The sequence below is a fragment of the Sus scrofa genome, chromosome 7 (genome assembly GCF_054392235.1).
Source record: "Sus scrofa isolate SSC_HxYL_T2T_F1_AM1 chromosome 7, Sscrofa_HxYL_maternal_Yorkshire_Landrace_v2.0, whole genome shotgun sequence".
Lineage (NCBI taxonomy): Eukaryota > Metazoa > Chordata > Mammalia > Artiodactyla > Suidae > Sus > Sus scrofa.
In genome coordinates, this window is record NC_139389.1 from 25,150,563 (window position 1) to 25,171,418 (window position 20,856).

The 20,856-nt window shown below is 38.1% G+C and overlaps 2 protein-coding genes and 1 long non-coding RNA gene across 3 annotated transcripts in view; 2 read left to right on the forward strand and 1 right to left on the reverse strand.

Annotated features, from left to right (window-relative positions):
• LOC146401405 (uncharacterized) overlaps positions 1-20,856 on the forward strand; it is a 117,129-nt gene that overhangs the window by 40,551 nt on the left and 55,722 nt on the right. The gene's annotated exons all lie outside the window — the stretch shown is intronic.
• Positions 1,037-1,963, forward strand: LOC100152891 (olfactory receptor 12D1-like). Its single transcript, XM_084970372.1, has one exon. The coding sequence runs from the start codon at positions 1,037-1,039 to the stop codon at positions 1,961-1,963; it is 927 nt and encodes a 308-aa protein (XP_084826498.1).
• LOC100156512 (olfactory receptor 14J1-like) lies at positions 12,605-13,543 on the reverse strand. Its single transcript, XM_001928220.3, has one exon. It carries the CDS (start codon positions 13,541-13,543, stop codon positions 12,605-12,607), a length of 939 nt encoding a protein of 312 aa, XP_001928255.3.

Sequence of the window (20,856 nt, forward strand, 5' to 3'; positions counted from 1 at the left end):
TCAGTGAAGTAAATGATTTAGTACAGGAAATGTGATTGCTATTTTCTTTAAAGGGTAGGAAATTTTTTCCCCAAGTGATTTTTGATACCATATTGTTTTGTGGGTCAGAGAACAAAATATGTATCTTAAGCATTTATATGTTAAACAGGAGTAATAAATTTTTTATTTATTTTATTTTATTTTCCCACTGTACAGCAAGGGGGTCAGGTTATCCTTACATGTATACATTGCAATTACAGTTTAAATTTTTTAAATATACAAAATATAAGTGGCTATCAAAGAAAGCTCCTCTGAATTCCCTGAAGCCAGACATTTATAGAAGTGGATTAAAATTTAAGTAGTTTCTCAAATTTTTCTCTAGTTATCTATATAGCCTAGAATCCCATGGGATCCCTAGTAATGTTCCCTAATTCATATTTTTATTCTAGTCACATTAAATATTTTTCTTCTCCTTTCAGAGATTTCCCAAATTTTGAATGATTCCCTTTTTATAGGAAGCACACTAATGTCTGCATATCTATTCGAATTTTCTTACAGCTTTATTTTTCCAACTTGTCTCTTCTTAAGTAAAAACCCTTCAGATGGAGTCCTGCTAGGTCAAGAGATAGCGGTGTAGTGGAGTAGTTTAAAATTTACTCTCTGTTACAGCTGACTTAGGATAAGAAAAGGCAACTTGTATCAGAAAGTACAAGTTCGCAGTCACATCAGATGGTAGGATGGCAACAGGCTCTGAATCCCTGGGAGAAACAAAAATACTATGATAAATCTAATGAAGAAAAACAGGTAGGTGAGTAACAGCTCATAAACAAAAATACTATGATAAATCTAATGAAGAAAAACAGGTAGGTGAGTAACATAACCTTTGCATTTTATAAGCTAACACTCCAAATACTGTAAAACCTTTGTGCTGGGACTATTTACAACAACAATGCTCACCCTCAAAATGTTGTACAGGATGGAAAAATCCTCAGCTGGAGGACTCTAATTTCCAGCAGAGATAGCATTCCATATACTCTTCTGTCTTTGCTTTTAAGTGATGCCCAATCAAACATCAGTCACTGAATTTCTTCTCCTCAGAGTGACAGACATCCAAGAACTGCAGCCTTTGCTCTTCGTGCTTTTCCTCGCAATTTACTTGGTCATCGTGGCTGGGAATGGAGCCATCCTGATGGTTGTCATCTCTGAGCCAAGACTCCATTCTCCTATGTATTTCTTCCTGGGAAACCTGTCCTGTCTAGATATCTGCTACTCCACAGTGACACTGCCAAAGATACTGGGGAACTTCCTCTCCCCACACAAAGAAATTTCTTTCTGGGGATGCCTAAGCCAGCTTCATTTCTTCCACTTCCTGGGCAGCACAGAGGCCCTGTTGTTGGCCATGATAGCTTTTGACCGCTTCGTGGCTATCTGCAAACCACTTCGTTACACTCTTATCATGAATCCTCGGGTCTGTACTCAAATGGCTGTCACTGTTTGGGTCATTGGTTTTTTCCATGCCCTGATGCACTCCATAATGACCTCTCGCTTACACTTCTGTGGATCCAACTACATCCATCACTTCTTCTGTGATATTAAGCCTTTGCTCAAGCTGGCCTGTGGGAACATTGAGCTTAACCAGTGGCTGCTCAACACTGTTACAGGGACAATTGCCATGGGCCCATTCTTTCTAACACTTCTCTCCTATGGCTACGTTATCACCCATCTTTCCTTCAAGACCCATTCTTGCAGCATGCTTCATAAAGCACTGTCCACTTGTGCCTCCCACTTCATGGTAGTTTTTCTTTTCTTTGCTTCTGTTGTTTTCACATATATCTGTACTACCTCAGGTAGCTCCATGGACCAGGACAGGATCATTGCCATTATGTACAGTGTGGTCACTCCTGTATTAAATCCACTCATCTATACTTTGAGGAACAAGGAAGTAAAGGGAGCCTTGAGTAAGCTGGTAAAAAGAAGATTCTGACTTGAACAAATCTAGAGAAGTCTTCTGAGGCACCAAAAAAACGGCATTAAGAAACTTTAGATGTTGGAGTTCCTGTCATGGCTCAGTGGTTAACCAACCTAAGATCCATGAGGATGCGGGTTCAATCTCTGGCTTCACTCAGTGGGTTAAGGATCCAGCATTGCCATGACCTGTGGTGTTGGTCACAAGCACAGCTCGGATCTGGCATTGCTATGGCTGTGGCATAGGCTGGCAGGTACAGCTCCAATTAGACCCCTAGTCTGGGAACCACCATATGCCATGGGTGTGGCCCTAAAAAGACAAAAGACAAAAAAAAAAAGAAGGTTGAGATAGGAAATTATATTGGTTCTCAAATCATTTACCATATATATAACAGAGGGAACTAGATAAAGAAAACATAAATGGGTCTTAGTCAAGTTGTATTGAACAATGCATTCTTATGTAATAGAAAACTGAACAAATGGAACACCAGCCATGGAACTCCACTGCTGAATTTGTTTTTGAGATATCAGGTGATAAAATTGATTTGTTACATATTCTAATGTGTTTGTCTCTAAATTTACATATGGAAATATGCCTATAATCCCCATGAAGTGTATTATTTTTAAGTCTCTTTATATATATTATCCTTTCAAGTTACTAATTTTAATATATTTTTAAGGATTTTCACTTAGGACTATAATAACAATAAGAAAAATAAATGTTAACTTACATGCTTTAAGAGGAATTTTAAGATGTACTTCATGATTTCTTGTGGTCCAAGCATGGAGGTAAAAAAAGTAATTAAAGAAAATGACACTGTTACCATAACTTGACTGACATAAAATAACCAGTGGCTCATCTAAAGAGTTCAAGAACCATTATTTACAGATGTGTTTTAGAAGTCCATGTCTTGGATATTGTGAATAGTGCTGCAATGAACATGCGGGTGCATGTGTCTTTTTTAAGGAAAGTTTTGTCTGGATATACGCCCAAGAGTGGGATTGCTGGGTCATATGGTAGTTTTATGTAGAGTTTTCTAAGGTACCTCCATACTGTTCTCCCTAGTGGTTGTACCAGCTTACATTCCCACCAACAGTGCAGGAGGGTTCCCTATTCTCCACACCCTCTCCAGCATTTGTTATTTGTGGACTTATTAATGATGGCCATTTCTGACTGGTGTGAGGTGGTACCTCATAGTAATTTTTATTTGCATTTCTCTGTTAATTAGTGATGTTTAGCATTGTTTCATGTTCTTATTGGCCATCTGTATATCTTCTTTGGACAAATGTCTATTCAGGTCTTTTGCCCATTTTTCTATTGGGTTGTTGGCTTTTTTGCTGTCGAGTTGTATAAGTTGTTTGTATATTTTAGAGATTAAGCCCTTGTCAGTTGCATCATTTGACACTATTTTCCCCCATTCTGTAAGTTGTCTTTTTGTTTTCTTTTTGGTTTCCTTTGCTGTGCTATAGCTTGTCAGTTTGATTAGGTCCCTTCGGTTTAATTTTTGTTTTTATTTCTGTTTCCTTGGGGTAATGACCTAAGAAAACATTTTTACAGTTGATGTCAGGGAATGTTTTGCCTATGTTCTCTTCCAGGAGTTTGATGGTGTCTTGTCTTATATTTAAGTCTTCAAGCCATTTTGGGTTTATTTTCATGTGTGGTGGGAGGGTGTGTTCTAGTTTTATTGATTTGCATGTGGCTGTCCAGGTTTCCCAGCAATACTTGCTGAAAAGACTGTCTTTTCCCCATTTTATGTTCTTGCCTCCTTTGTCAAAGATTAATTGACCATAGGTGTCTGTGTTTATTTTTGGGTCCTCTATTCTGTTCCATTGGTCTGTATGTCTCTTTTGGTACCAGTACCCACACTGTCTTGATCACTGTGGCTCTGTAATATTGCCTGAAGTCTGGGAGAGAGATGCCTCCTGCTTGGATTTGTTCCTCAGGATTACTTTGGCAATTCTGGGTCTTTTGTGGTTCCATATAAATTTTTGGATTGTTTGTTCTAGTTCTGTGAAAAATGTCATGGATAATTTGACAGGGATTGCATTGCATCTGTAGATTGCTTTGGGTAGTATGGCCATTTTTACAACATTAATTTTTCCAACCCAGGAGCATGGAATAGCTTTCCATTTCTTTACATCTTCTTTAATTTCCTTGACTAATATTTTATAGTTCTCAGTATATAAGTATTTTACCTCCTTGGTCAGGTTTATTCCCAGGTATTTGATTTTTGGGGTGCGATTTTAAAAGGTATTGTATTTTTGTATTCCTTTTCTAATATTTCATTGTAAGTATACAGAAATGTGACTGATTTCTGAATGCTAATATTATAACCTACTGCTTTGCTGAATTTGTTGATCAGTTTGAGTAGTTTTTGTATGGAGTCCTTAGGGTTTTCTATATTTAGTATCATGTCATCTGCACACAATGACAATTTTACTCCTTTTCTTCCAATTTGGATACCTTTTATTTCATTTTTTTTGTCTGATTGCTGTGGCTAGGACTTCTGGTACTATGTGGAATAAAAGTGGTGAGAGTGGGCATCCTTGTCTTTTTCCAGATTTTCGCAGGATGTCTTTCAGCTTTTCTCCATTGAGTATTATATTTGCTGTGGGTTTGTCATAAATGGCTTTTATTATGTTAAAGGTATGTTCCCTCTATAGCCACTTTTTTTAATCATGTATTGATGTTGGACCTTGTAAATTGCTTTTTCTACATCTATTGAGATGATCATGTGGTTTTTTTACTTTTTTTGTTAAAATGGTGTATGACATTGATTGAGTTGGGTATGATGAACCATCCTTGTGAACCTGGTGTGACTCCCACTTAGTTGTGGTGTATGATCTTTTTTATATGTTGTTGGATTCAGCTGGCTATAAATTTTGTTGAGAATTTTTATGTCTATATTCATCAAAGCTATTGGTCTATAGTTTTCTTTTTTTGGTGGTATCTTTGTCTGGTTTTGGTATTGGGATAAAAGTGGTGTCATTTGGGAGTGTTCCTTCTTCTTTAACCTCTTGAAAAAGTTTAAGGAGGATGGGTATCAGTTCCTCTTTGTATGTTTGGTAGAATTCTCTTGTGAAGCCATCTGGTCCTGGACTTTAATTTGTAGGGAGTGTTTTTATGACATATTCAATTTCATATCTAGTGATCGGTCTGTTCAGTTGATCTATTTCTTCTTGACTCAATTTTGAGAGGCTGTAATTCTCTAGAAGGTTATCCATTTTTTTAGGTTGTCAAATTTGTTGGCATACAATTGTAATCTCATTTTTTTTTATATTTCTGCAGTGTACATTGTGATTTCTCCTTTTTCATTTCTTATTTTGTTTATTTCTGTTCTTTCGCTCCTCTTTGTGAGTCTGGCCAGTCGTTTGTCAGTTTTGTTTACCTTTTCAAAGAACCAGCTCTTCGTTTTATTGATTTATTTTTGTATTGTTTTTTGAATCTCTATTCTACTGATTTCCTCTGTAATTTTTATGATTTCCTTCCTTCTGCTGACTTTGCATTTTGTTTGTTCTTCTTTTTCTAGTTCTTTTAGGTGGTATGTTATATTGTCAATTTGAGATTTTTATTCTTTTTCTGAGGAAGGCCTGTATCACTATTAACTTCCCTCTAGGCACTTCTTTTCTGAAATCTCAGATTTCGAATGGTCGTGTTTTGATTATCATTTGTCAATTGTGGTCAGAGAAGTTACTTGAAATAATTTCTGTACTCTTAAATTTGTTGAGGTTAGTTTTGTGCCCCTTATGTGATTGACCCTTGAAAATGTTCCATGTGCACCTGAGAAGAATGTATATCCTAATTTTTTTGGATATGGTGTCCTGAACATGTCAGTGAAGTCTAGCTTTTCTATTGTGTCTATTGTGTGGAAGTGGCAGCAGCAGTGTGTGTTCCCGCAGGAGTGGGAGCAGCAACAGGTGGTGCTTGGTTGCAGTGCCCTCTTTTTTTCCGAATTTTGAGGTGACTGGGTCCTCAGGTGGAGCCTGTTCACAGACCCCTAGTTGTGGTGGACCACACCCCCCCTCTGGTTTCTGAGATGAATGCTGTGGTTTTTTCCCCTCCACCCCCCAGTAGATCACAGAAGAGACACCACATGGCACTTAACACCCCCACCCTACTGCCCTTAGCCCACACAAGAGGTGCCCGGCCACCCATAGCCCGCACAAAAGACACCTGGTCTCCTGTAGCCCAAGCAAGTGGTGCCTCGCCAACTGTAGCCTGCGCTAGAGGCACCCTGCCCTCTGAGACTGTGTGTGTGCTCAGGGAAAGATATTCCTATGGTGGTCTGCCCCTCCTTCTCTCGCCCTCCCAACAATGGCAGCTTGCTTCTCCTATGGGCCCAGACCTCCTCCGAGGTTTCCTCAGCTATGGCGTTCTGCTCCCTGGCCCATGGTGCAATGCTCCCTAGGCCCTCAGGCTGTCTCCACATAGCCAACCCTAGTCCTCTCCTAGGAATTGAACTCAGGAGTGTGAATCTCAGCGCCCAGCCCCTGCTCAAGCATCTGTCTGTGGTGTCTGGTGGCAGTGGTGCAGATTGTCTGTGTGGCTCACATTCTGCTTTGTCCTCGGTCTAGTTGCTGTGCTTTTCTCGGCAACTTTGAGGTCCCTCCATCCTGGCAAATCTCCCCGTCAATTAGGTGGCTTCCAGGGTGTGGATTCCTTTCTTCTTTCACGGCTCCCTCTCAGGAGTGCCAGTTCCATCCTGATTCCTTTTCTCTCCTTCCCCCCACCTCTTTTTCTTTTGTTCTACCCAGTTATGTGAAGGGTTTCTTGCCCTTTTTGAAGGTTTAAGACCAGCATTCAGTAGATGTTCTGTGCAGATCATTCTACATGTCCATTTTTTTTGATGTGTTCATGGGAAAAAGTGAGCATCACATCTTATTTCTCCACCATCTTGATCCTTATCCCCTCCAAGCTTTCTAATTAATTATAAATGTTATGTACTTTGTCCATCTTTCTATTGAAGTTCATATTTGTGGCTTTGCATAAGTTCATTATATATTCATCCTATTAATAATCTCTTATGATAGAATATGCTATGAATATAATACAAATAAAAACCAATTATTGTGTGCCGATTGTATAAATTATTGTTCTGAGTTCTTTACATGTATTAGTTTATTACTTCTTTCAAACAACCAGTGAAGGAAGTACTAAAATCATTCCTATATACCTCAAGAAAAGTGAGGCTCAGAGAATTTAAGTAAAATTTGCTTATTTTATTTTTTTATGGCTGCATCTGTGGCATTTGTAAGTTCTTGGGCTAGGCTTCCAGTTGGAGCTGCTGGCCTATGCCACAGCCATGGCAAACCTGGACCTGAGCCGCATCTGCCCGCTACATTGCAGCTGTGGCAACGCTGGATCCTTAACCCACTGAGCAAGGCCAGGGACCGAACCTGCATCCTCATGAACACTATGTCAGGTTCCTAACCTGCTGAGCCACAGCAGGTAACTCTTGTCTGCCTTTTTTCAATCAGTTTGGAGCTTTTGGATGTTGAGTTTTATGAGTTCTTTGTCTATTCTGGAAATTTACTCCTTATCAAATATCTTCTCTTATTCAATAGGCTGTCTTCTATTTTGTTGATGATTTCTTTCACTGTATGAAAGTTTTTCAGTTTGATGTAGTCCCACTTGTTTTGTTTTGTTTTGTTTTGTTTTTGCTTTTGTTGCCTTTGCCAGAGGCGAAAACATCCAAAAAAATATTGTTAAGATCAATTCAAAGAGTGTATTGTTTATGTTTTCTGCTAAGTGTTTCATGGTTTCGGGTCTTACATTAAGTTTAATCCATTTTGAATTTATTTTCATAGATAGTGTGAGGAAGCAGTCCAGCTTGGTCTTTTGCATGTAGGTGTCCAGTTTCCCAGCACCGATTCATGAAGGTATATTTTTGCCTCCTTTGTTACAGATTAATTGACCACATGAGTGAGGGTTTATTTCTGGGCTCTCTATTCTGTTTCATTGATCTATACACCTGGTTTCATGCCACTATCACATTACTTTGACCATAGCTTTGTAGTATAACTTTGTGATATTGCTTGAAATCAGGGAGAGTAATTTGTCCAGCTTTGTTCTTCTTTCTCGAGATTGCTTTGACTATTTGGTGTCTTTTGTAATTATACACAAATCTTAGGATTATTGGTTGTAGTTCTGTGAAAAAGGCCATTGGTATTTTGATAGAGATTCCATTGAATCTGTAGATTGCTGGTAATATCCTTGAGCAATTGGGCTTGGTGTCAGGGTCTAGTTTTGTGATAGGCTACATCCTGAGCTATGAGGTGGTGGAGGGGAGGAGAGTGTTCCCCTGACTGAGAAATAGTAGAATATGGCTACTGGCTTGGTTCTCTTTCCAGTGTGATGCTGTAGGATGGTCTCTGTGATGCCTTATCCTGGGTTCTCTGGTCATGCCTCCTATACTGATCCATAGGTAAGGGTATGAATTAGCTTCTCTGCCCTGGCAGGGTCTGCACATTTTGTTGTTTGTGTCCTGGATGAGGCAATGCTGTGTACTGATTTCCCTGACTAAATGGGGCCACTGGCTTGCTCTGTAGATGGGGAATGCCATGGGTTGTGTTCTTCATTCAAATCCACTCTAAGCAGGGCTGCTATATGGGCTGTGAAGCTTCCCCATAGTCTAGCTAGGTTCCCTGGTTGGGAAAGCTGAAGGGTCCATTAGATAATGGATGTGGCTACCAATCTGTCTCCCTGCCTACATGGAGGGGGAGAACCAGCTCCAAGGCTAGCAGGACTCTTCATGGACATGACTCAAGCTGACCCAAATCCCAAGTTCCCTTACTGATCAGAGTCACTGGATTTACTGTATAAACAATCAGCTATGCCTTCCAGGCATTCCAGAAGAGCATTAGTGAGCTATGCAGCTGTGTAGGTGTTCTTACCAGGCTTTCTAGTCAGGTGGTGCTGGCAGCTCTATTCAGCTGTGCGCTGGGCTATGACTTGGCTCAATGCTTAGGTGGCAGAGGCAACATCCCAGGCTGCAGCCCTGGAAAGGCTCTACACTTGAGGGCCCCCAGTAGGCAGACCTGTGCCCTGTCCACGTTCCTGGTCAGACTGTGCCACCTTCTTTTCTCTGAAAATGAGCAAAACTGCTAGCTGGGATTATGATTTGGGTGGTACAGGCAGCACTCTGCTTCCAAGATGCAAATGCTAGTTGTTGGAAGCCCCTTCCTCTGCTCCATCACATTCCTATTCCCAGCAGTCAAGCTCTGTAGAGCCCTCTTGCCGTCCCTATGGGGTAAGCCTGAAGTGGGGGTCCCCATGCAGTGACCCACAATGTTGGGGAGCATGGGATGTCCACCTTGGTCTTTCTTTTCCCTACTGGAGAAACCATAGGCTCAAGGGAGACCTCTCAGTGTGGTGCTGCACTGACCTGGAGGAAAGGCAGTGCAGGCAGCAGGGAGCTCCTCCTCCTCCCCTTCTAATGCCATTTGTCCTGGTCTCTGTGGTGCAGGGAACTGCTTTGGCCTCATCTCTGTGTTCTGTCATTTTCTCAGTGATGCCTTATCTATGGATAGTTGCTAATTATTCTTCTTGGGATGGGGAGTGAAGCTGGGAATTATCTATGTTTTCTTCTTGGTGATATCACTCTTCTAGTGTAATTTTAAATAATTTTATCTTTTACCATTTATATTAAAGTTAAGGTGATTTAATCACCACCATTACAGTATTAGAGTGTTCTGCATTTGACTATTGTTATTTTTCTTACTAGTATCTACTATTTATTGGACAGCTTGCAATGATCTGTGCAACACATCATACACATTATCTGAATTGTTTTTCAAGGTAGGTGTTGCATCCATGTCTTACATACAAAAGTTCCTGAAAAAATAAGCACTTGCCCCTGATTACACTGATAGGGAGAAGGTAAACCATAATTTGATTCTAATCTGTCCTTGGCCAGCTCAAAAGCAAGGAAAATACGTAACAGTTTTAAGTTGTGTGAAATAAGAGATAAAACTCTTTATTTACAGAAAACAATGTGTAATAGAAATTTGAATGCCTCTATAAGGATCTATTAGAAATAATAAGTAAATTTTGGGGATGAATGTATATTAAGTCAATATACAAAAATAAATCGAATTTCTATATAGCGACCACAAAAATTAGACAATTAAATTTTAAAATTCCATGTTACAGTAACATTAGAATTATAGAAATAAATCAAATCAAAGATGTATAAACCACTACTCCAAATTTAGTTATCATTTCTGATAGGGTTTTTAAGAACCTAGATCAATTTAAAAGTTTCTTGGTAATAAATTGGAAAATGCCTCCTTTTAAAGAAGACGGTTCAGTTTTTATCTTTTGCTTTTTACTGGTTTCTATTATGTAATTAAAGAAGAATTTATGTACCATACTGAGATGAGCAATAGCAATGAGCCAGCGGACTTATAAGGAGAGTTTTAAAAATCCTCTGATAAGTCCAGTGGGGTAAGAAGACAGTTCAGTTTGATTTATGGATTCAATGTAATTCAGTCAACATCTTAGTAGATATTTTTTTCAAATTAAAAACCTGATTCTAAAACATATGGATAAGCAAAAGATCTGGAGCAGATAACAAAATCTGGAAGAACAGAGTTAGAAAACTTACACTATCCAATATAAAATACTACTATATAGCTACAGTAATTAATGGAGCTTGATAGAATAAGCATAAACACAGGGATCAACTGAATAGATGAAAGAACCTCACACACATATAATTTCTAAATTTATTACAAAGGCACCAACTGCAATTTTTTGAGAGAAGTTTATTTCCAATTAATTTGGATATCGATGAGTGAAATGACCAATGACACTTTTTTTATTCCATTGCAATGTTTATTTTCCAATGGATTATAGAACTAAATATGAAAGGTAAAACAGTAAAGCTTCTGGGATATAAGATTGGTTTGTTTTATTTTTATTGTTAATTTTTGTTTTTATAATTCAACAGTTTTATTTTTATAATTTTTATTATGATTGATTTACAGTGTTCTGTCAATTTCTTTTGTATATCAAAGTGACCCGGTCAGTCATACATAAAGTCACTTTTTGTGTTTTAAAATTTTAAAAATTTCCATTTTTATTATTCCACAGTTTCAGGATGGTATAACTACTTTTCCATCCATTTTATATACACTGACCAATTTTTGTTGTGCTTCTCAATCCTGAAGATCTGTATTTTTAAGAATTCTGGGGAATTGGCTTCAATGTCGTTTCACTGGATGTTGCCTATTATGCATTCTCTTAAGACATGGACACTAATCTTTCTGTAACTATTATTAGACAAATAGTGAACTTTTTCCTCTGTATCTTTGTGACTCCTAAGTCTTCTTCATTAACCAAAAAGTATTTTCCTTTTTTCCTCATTTTCTGGGAAATTCTTGGATCTGTCAGTGCGTTGTTTCTGTCTTTTCTTGAATTTTATCTGCTGCTTGTACTATCCATCAAGTTTTAATTTTTGGTCACTATATATTGTATTTATATCAAGTTTTTGCTATTTTTCAAATGTGACTTTTTAAAACATTATTTTAATTGTGTTTTTATTTCTTCTTGTATTCATTCTCTGATTCACTGACTATTGTTCTACTTAAGCTTCTCACTCACATAACACAATTGACATAGACTTTTCCATGGTGACCATTGTGCATTACCAATTGAAGCCCTGAAAGATGACTAGAACAGCAGTTGGACCCTTGAACAGCCAGAGAATATTGAACCAGGTGGTTATTCTGCATGCTTCAATACTATATAATATTCCAAACTTGAGTGTAACTCAGGGAAAAAGAATTTTCCTCTACTTTGATAGAAACGAACCAGGAAGGAAAGTCAATTTGGAGACTTTAGAATGAAAGAAATTCACATTTTCATCAGACTTGACATTGTGGATTAAGATTTAAATCTGGAGTTCCCGTCGTGGCGCAGTGGTTAATGAATCCGACTAGGAACCATGAGGTTGCGGGTTCGGTCCCTGCCCTTGCTCAGTGGGTTAACGATCCAGCGTTGCCGTGAGCTGTGGTGTAGGTTGCAGACGCGGCTCGGATCCCGCATTGCTGTGGCTCTGGCATAGGCCGGTGGCTACAGCTCCGATTAGACCCCTAGCCTGGGAACCTCCATATGCCATGGGAGCGGCCCAAGAAACAGCAACAACAAGAGACAAAAAAAAAAAAAAAAAAAAAAGAAAGATTTAAATCTATTGCACATACCAGTGTAATTTTTGTCTAACTCCATGTCAATGTTTTTGTGACTCAAAGATAGTCCATTCCTATGGCTTTCTTCATAATGACTTCTATTAGAGCTTTAATTTCTTTTTTTTTTTTTTTTTTTTTTGTCTTTTTGCTATTTCTTGGGCTGCTCCCACGGCATATGGAGTTTCCCAGGCTAGGGGTCTAATCGGAGCTGTAGCTGCCAGCCTATGCCAGAGCCACAGCAACGCGGGATCCGAGCCGCATCTGCAACCTACACCACAGCTCACGGCAACGCCGGATCCTTAACCCACTGAGCAAAGGCAGGGATCGAACCCGCAACCTCATGGATCCTAGTCGGATTCGTTAACCACTGCGCCACGACGTGAACTCCAGAGCTTTAATTTCTTGATTGACTCTGTTATGTTTTTCCAGTAGATTGTGATTTGTCTCTTAATGAGGAAGGGATAGACGTGACTCAGCAAAAGAGGTAGGCTTTTCTTCTTTTAACAACCCTTTGTAGAGCTGCCTTCATGGCTTTGTTTCTCAGGCTGTAGATCATCGGATTAAGTGTGGGAGGCAGAACAGTATAAAAAAGAGTAAGCAAAAAGTCTAATGCAGTTGGAGAGTCAGAATGTGGCTTCAGAAACTCAAAGGCACCAGTAGAGAGAAACAGTGTGACCACAGCTAGATGGGGGAGGCAAGTGGCAAAGACCTTGGCTCTCCCCTCGGCAGATGGGATCCTCAGCACAGTAGAGAATATGTGTGTGTAGGAGAAGCCAATGGAGAGGAAGCAAAGAAATGCCACCAAGGACAGAAAGGCCGTGACCCCAAGCTCACGGACATACTCATTAGAACAGGCGAGTTTTAGGAGCTGGGGAACCTCACAGAAGAACTGGTGGATGATGTTGGCACCACAGAAGTGGATGGAGAAAGTAGCAGATGTATGCATAACTCCAGAGATGACCCCACTGATCCAGACGGCTAGGATTCCGTGAATGCAGGTGTTGACATTCATGATGATTTCATAGCGCAGGGGAAGGCAGATGGCCACGTAGCGATCGTAGGACATCACTGTGAGCATGGCCAGCTCAGCAGAACCACAGAGAGTGAAAGCCAGACATTGCAGTATGCATTCCCAGAGGGAAATACTGCTAGTATGACTGAAAGAGTTACAAATGGACCTTGGTACCGTCACAGAGATATAGCATATATCTAAGAAGGAAAGATGTTTGAGGAAGAAATACATAGGGGAGTAGAGACTGTCATCCATGGAAGTTGCAGCGATAATGAGTGTGTTGCCAGTTAAAGCCACTAAGTATAAGACTAAGAACAGAGAGGCCCATAAGACTTCTAGCTCAGGCTTGGCAGAAAATCCCATGAGGAGAAACCCACTCACTGTAGTGAAATTGGCCATATTCCTTCTCAGTTTCCAAGAAGGATGCTGACTGCAAGACAAAATTGAAACCAATAGAAATAAAGTTTTTTTTTAATTATCAATATAATCCACTTACTCAGGGATGTTAAGGCAGGAAGGCAGGATTGCTAGTACATCACTGTAAATGCTATATAGCTTTGTATACTAATAATTATATTGAACAATTTTAAGTACTCTGATTTAAGCATAGGAATTAGGTAAAGTAGATTGTGAATTTTAATGTCATGCATTTCAGGCAAAGGAACAAAAATATATTATTTTATTTTTAGGAAATACAGTGCATCAAAATTTTATGTACATTAAAATTTCACTCAGTTCAAACACACAAACTCATATTTATAAATTTTTGAGGTGACTTTTTTTCTCATTAGTTTTTTTTTAATGAATTTTGTTTTTCCATCATAGCTGGTTTACAGTGTTCTGTAAGTTTTCTACTGTACAGCAAGGTGACCCAGTCACACATACATGTATATATTCTTTTTCTCACATAAGTGACTAGATATAGTTATTATATCTATTTCTAGCATCAAAACACCCACTGTTTCAGTGCAATTTTATAAGTATGTTTCATATATGAGAGAAAAAATTCCCAATGCTTTTTTCTAAGAATTCCTTGAAAAAAATAAATAATTCCAAAAATAAAAAGCACATTTTTATTGACATTATCTTATTTGCATTATGATATATAGAGATGATCATTACTTTTGACATAAAATATTAAATAAATTAATTTGAAAATTTTGAAATTCCTTGTAGGATATGGCGAAAGGCCAGCGACTTCCTGGTATAATTTTTGAAAGGAAATGAAAGGTTGATAAACACCTAAAAATTATTTAATCCTTTATTCTTAATTAAAAAATTATAGTAACAATAAGATAAAATTATCAGTGATTCAGAAATAGTGATAGAAAAGAGTCACTTTTCTTTAGTGAAATTACAAAGCTCTTGTAACTTTTTTTTTTTCTTTTTTTTTTTTTTTTTTTTGTCTTTTGTCTTTTGTTGTTGTTGTTGTTGCTATCTCTTGGGCCGCTTCCGCGGCATATGGAGGTTCCCAGGCTAGGGGTCTAATCGGAGCTGTAGCCACCGGCCTACGCCAGAGCCACAGCAATGCGGGATCCGAGCCGCGTCTGCAACCTACACCACAGCTCATGCAACGCCGGATCATTAACCCACTGAGCAAGGGCAGGGACCGAACCCGCAACCTCATGGTTCCTAGTCGGATTCGTTAACCACTGCACCACGACGGGAATTCCTTGTAACTTTCTAATTTGAGTGTTGATCCAGAATTTTAATTACTTTTACTTCTTTGATCTCAACTGAGTACTTTTTCTCTGCAACTTAACTCTCTTTTAACAAATGAGGCATTCAGATGCTCATGTCTTTGTCTTATTTCAAAGTGGATATTAGTGCTTTTAATACATAACAAAAAGTGTATATGAATAACTTAATAATTTGTATCATATATTTCTGGTCATGGAATATTTTTTGTATTTCTCTCAAAATATGGAACATGGCTTAATTGTTACTGAATTTTTCTTATATTTCATTGACATCAGAATTTCTCCCTAAGTAATAGAAGAGACTTGAAACCTGGATGACTGGTTGTGACAAGAAGCATATTCTCACAATCTTTGTGGCCTTACAGTCTTTCTCTCTGGGGTCTGTACTGGCCCTTGTTTTGTGAAAATGGAAAATATGGTTGTTTTGCTGCCACTGCAATATTTTGTTACTCAGTTTTTTCATTTTTCTGTACTGTTGGAATACTCTATCTCTGATACAGGTAGGATCTCACATCTCTTCTAAGTCACTGTTAGGGTCAATAAATAACAGGAATAGAAGGATATCAAGTGGTATCATTCCGTGGTTCATTTATCCCAGATTTCTTTGCTAGTTGCAAAAAGGAAGGAATTGCTGAGAAAGTGGGAATTACACTGCACAAAATGTTTATGAAACAAACAATTTAAATCTCTCTGCTGAATTTGCAATTTTCATTTAAAAAATCCACATTAAAATGCTTTTTAATTTTGGCATTTATGAAATAAATGGCAATGACTGGTTTTATCCCACCCACTCAAACCCTGTTATTCACTGACTTTCTGTTATTCAGTATAATCATCCATTTTAGACACCACAGAAACTCACCAGAGCAAATCCAGGAACTTCCTTTCTAAACTTGGGGAAAATTAATCATTTACTACTTAGCCAAAGGTAATTCATCCACTTTCAGTGAAACATTTTCTGTGGAGAGGAAAAATAAGGATTTCCATTCTCATGATGCTCATCTATATAGCTCCCGTGTCATGAGTGGAGAGATCCTCAAATGCTGTGGGTATTTGAGGCTCCTTGAAAAATACCCTGGGACCCAAACTTGCAATTATATAGAATTTTCCTGTGGAGTATTTTTCTGTTGATTTGATTTAATGATCACACCTAGTTATCTGGAACTTCTGTTTATTTGTGTTCATTGGATTAAATTATTGAAACACATTGCAATTTGTGGCTCATATTTGTTGGGAAAACCCAACATTAAGGGTTAAATCTATTTTTCAGTTTTTTCATTGCAATGTAAATACCTATTCAGGGAAATCATGTTCCCTCTGTGTATCACTGCCAATTCAAAGTAATTGTCAGTAATCTATTGTTATTTATCCTTTTCTCAACTCTTTTATTAATTTTTATTAGAATGTTATTTCCATGAAACAGTGACTTACTCTGTTTCCATGAAACAGTTCATCTCTGTGTTACAAATGCTGTCTGGCGCTCTGCCTTATCCATAGCAGATCCTGTTAATTACCTGTGAAAATGAATTTAATTAATCTCTAACATATTTTTTCCTCTGGTGACACATAGACAGGAATTTTTTTCTCTCCTAAGAATTTAAGTAATATAAGAACTTTAGTGATCAAATAATCTCAGCAGGAATTTTGAACTCTTACACGGTACGTCCAGGATGGAACACTTAGTGAGCATCTTCTGGTTGTCCATCATTGCATAACAGAGTGACTTAAAAAATTATTATTTTTCTCTAGTATGTGTGGATGAGCAGTTTCTGCTTGAGCTCTCTTATTCAGTTTCAGACAGATTTCAACAGTTGTTATAGACACCTGAAAATTCAATTTAGATGGGAGTCCGAAATGATTTGCTCACATTGCTGAGCAATTAATCATCATCACATTGATGAGCTGTCAAGCTTTGGGCAATTGATGTTGGCTCTTGGCTGAAAACTCAACAGGGCAACTGCAGCATCTGAATGTAATCTCTCCTTATGATTTGGCTTCTCACAACACGACAGTTAGGTTATTAGAATTTGTTTACCTCTTCTTATGCTAGTAACTGAGAGCTTTTTAATTAATGTGGCTTCATCTAGTTGTACTGTTTTTTATTTTTTGCTTATTTTTTGGCTGCACCCTTGGCATGTGGAAATTCCTAGGCCAGGGATAGAACCCACGCTGCAGTTGTAACCTGTGCCACGACTGCGACAGCGACAGTTCCTTAACTCACTACACCACATGGGAACTTCCAGTTGTTCTGTTATTTAGACCAAGTCCAATCATTAAAATTCTTCTGCAAAATTATCTATTTATGAACATTTATTCTTCAGTATAAATTTTAGAATCAGGTTGTTTAATTCCTCACAAAATTCCCCTGAAATTTCTTTAAAGTATGTTGAATTCATTTTTGTGCATGTGCAAATTACAAGTTTATAATGTTTAATTATCTCATCTATACATGTGTTGTATTTTTATTTTTATTCAGATTTAATTAAAATCTATGGATAGAATTTTTAAATTTTTGCAAATTTTGGAGTTCCCGTCATGGCTCAGCGGAAACGAATCTGAGTAGCATCCATGAGGATTCAGGTTCAATCCCTGCCTTGCTCAGTGGGTTAGGGATCCGGCATTGCTTTGAGCTGTGTTACAGGTTTTGGATGCGGCTGTGATCCCCTGTTGCTATGGCTATGGTGGAAGCCGGCAGTTACAGCTCCAATTAGACCCCTAGCCTGGGAACCTCCATAGGCTGCAGTACAGCCCTAAAAGAAAGAAAGAAGGAAAGAGAGAGAGGGAGAGAGAAAGAAAGAAAGAAAAAAAAATTTTTTTGCAAATTTTGTTCATTTTCAAAAGTGAAATTTGTTTCTATTTTCATTGTAGCTTATATCTGATTAAACTTTCTAAATAATTCTTACTGCTGTAGATGAATAATTGGTTTGTATATGTCTGTCTTGTATCAGGCAGCATTACTTAAGATTAGAATTGTTTCCTTCTTTGCCTTGTGCCGTCTATGCATTTTGACAAATGTATATAGTCATGTATCCACTATTACTGTACTGTACAGAATATTTTACTGCTCTAAAAATCCCCTGTGCATGGCCTCTTTATCTCTCCCTCTCCTCAAACCTCTGGTAACCGCTGATCTTTTTACTGGCTTCAGTTTTTCCTTTTCCAGAATGCCATATTCTTGGAGTCATATAGTATGTAGCCTTTTCAAGATTCGCTTTGTTCACTTAAGGATATGCCCTTAAGATGGCTTTGTGTCTTTTTGTAGCTTGATACAGGTATATTTTTGTAAACTGTCCATTGTATGATGTGCTGGTTTACCCATTCACCTATTAAAAGATAACTTGTTTCCTTCCAAGTTTGGGCAGGTATAAACATCCATGTACAGGTTTTTGTATAAACAGAAGTTTTCAACTCATTTGGGTAAATCTACAGGATTTTAAAAATATCAATAATAATGTACTCTTCATTGAATAGGATTTTTGCCTCTTCCTTTCCTCTTCTTTTATTTACTATTTAGTTTCTTGTTTAATTATATTGGTTGAGACCTTCAGTTATAGTAGCAGAGATGTGATAGTGGAAAACCTTTATTTTTCTTTCACATCTTGAAGGGATGTTTCTAAAGTTCTTCATAGCACGTGACATTGGCTGTAGTTCTGATAGACAACATTTTAGTAAGCTTCATAGCTATCATTTATTAAATTTAGTTGTGTTCCTTATATTTCTAGTGTCCTGAGAGTTATCATAAAATAAGTGAAATTTATCATCATTTTCATCCATCCGTTATTATACTCTTGTAAATTTTGTGGTTTAGAATTCCGTGGCAGAGTCGAGCAAGAGATAAATAACATTGGCAGGATGTTTTGATTACTCAGGCTACAACAGAATTGCACAGAAACAAAGATAAAAGCATAGTAGATATTAGAAAATTTCAGAAAAAATACAACATGAATAAATACTATGAGATAAATAGTAGTTAGATTAGTCATCGTCCAAGATCCATCTGATGTCCTCGAGTGATCTTTGTCATTAGATATTTAAAGGGGACATTCATCTTGGCTATTCCTCTCAGAATATGTTACTGGTTTTAGTTTAATATCCCAGCCAGATGGACACATTCAATGGTGTCCACTTGGTCTTCTTGAATATGCTAGCTCATTTCCTACTGACCAAGGACACGCTGAAGGAGCTTCTAGGTAGTTCAATCCCAATTTTATGCCTAATTGCTGGGGGATGACCATTGAAGGTGTCTGCAGTACCAGGAGATACACTGTAAGTTGGGACTTAACCTGATTCCATTTATTACCTGATCTCCCTATGCCCACTCTAACATGTTGATGCCAACTCAGACCAAGTGTCTAATAGTCCTTGAAATATTTTGGTATTTTCATTTTCTCAGTATACAGTTAAATCCAGCAGAAATGGAGATAGTTCCTTTTGGGGAGAAATAGGGGTATCTTTTCAGTTAATGTTTGCCATGGTGTTGCAGGCCACTTCTCCAGGGCCATGATTACGTTTTCAGGCAAGAAGGTTAAGAAACAGAGTAGGTAATCCTGACTTTTTACTGGGGAAGAACATCACTGTCCTGCTTCTCCACTCTTGCCTTTTAACTGTAGAGTTTAAGCAGTATCCCTGTTGACTGCTCCCTAAATTTGCCCCCAGAGATACCATACTCTCTTAACCGTGTCCACAACTCTGTAAGTCAAGGCTTCTTGGCTGCCTTGAAAATTTTATGAAAATTTTAAGTGTCTTGATTCTGGTGGTTCAGTTCTACCATCTGTCCTCTATTGTTTAAGATGCCCCTTTTCTCCATCAGTGTTAATGGTCCAGCTCTGTAATTTTCTCTCCAACCATTATCCCCATTCTACAGGGGAGAGTCACCACTGAACTTCTTGGTAATTCTGATACTCCTCTACCAGAACATTCCTGCTGATCTTGGTGAGTGCTATATCTCCTCTATGGTCTCTCGTGGAACATAAGATTCTAGTGTATTTTCTCACCTTACATGATATGTCCACTCCACTTTCCTGAATCTCTCTTATCCTTCTCGTACCATCTGCCACAACAACTCAGGCATTTTCCACACTGATATCATGGAACACTGCCTTGTTTAAGCTTCTCAGGGCCACATTCCTTGGGTCCTTGCCTAAGAATCCAGTGTCCCCGAAGGAAGAGATTCTAACATAAAATCCAATTTTATGTTCAGTCTCTTTCCTAAGCACTCTCAAAATTAAGATCCATGGTTATTCTTGCTAGAATGTGCTAGCTGATACATGCATTTTTTTTTAGTTTCTTTTTTTATTTTTTTATTTTTTATTTTCCCACTGTACAGCAAGGGGATCAAGTTATCCTTACATGTATACATTACAATTACATTTTTTCCCCCACCCTTTGTTCTGTTGCAACATGAGTATCTAGACAAAGTTCTCAATGCTATTCAGCAGGATCTCCTTGTAAATCTATTTGAAGTTGTGTCTGATAAGCCCAAGCTCCCGATCCCTCCCACTCCCTCCCCCTCCCATCAGGCAGCCACAAGTCTTTTCTCCAAGTCCATGATTTTCTTTTCTGAGGAGATGTTCATTTGTGCTGGATGTTAGATTCCAGTTATAAGTGATATCATATGGTATTTGTCTTTGTCTTTCTGGCTCATTTCAGTCAGTATGAGATTCTCTAGTTCCATCCATGTTGCTGCAAATGGCATTATGTCATTCTTTTTTATGGCTGAGTAGTATTCCATTGTGTATAGATACCACATCTTCCGAATCCAATCATCTGTTGATGGGCATTTGGGTTGTTTCCATGTCCTGGCTATTGTGAATAGTGCTGCAATGAATATGCAGGTGCATGATACATGCAATTTTGATCTTAATCTGTCTCTTCCCTTAGCAGCCTTGGGAAATCCCAAGTCAGTTTATGCAGATCTTTAACTCTCATAATTGATCTGGAATTCAAGAAAGGCATACACGGTTGTCTACTATAATATGGAACACAGAAAGGACATCTATTGTACCGACGTAT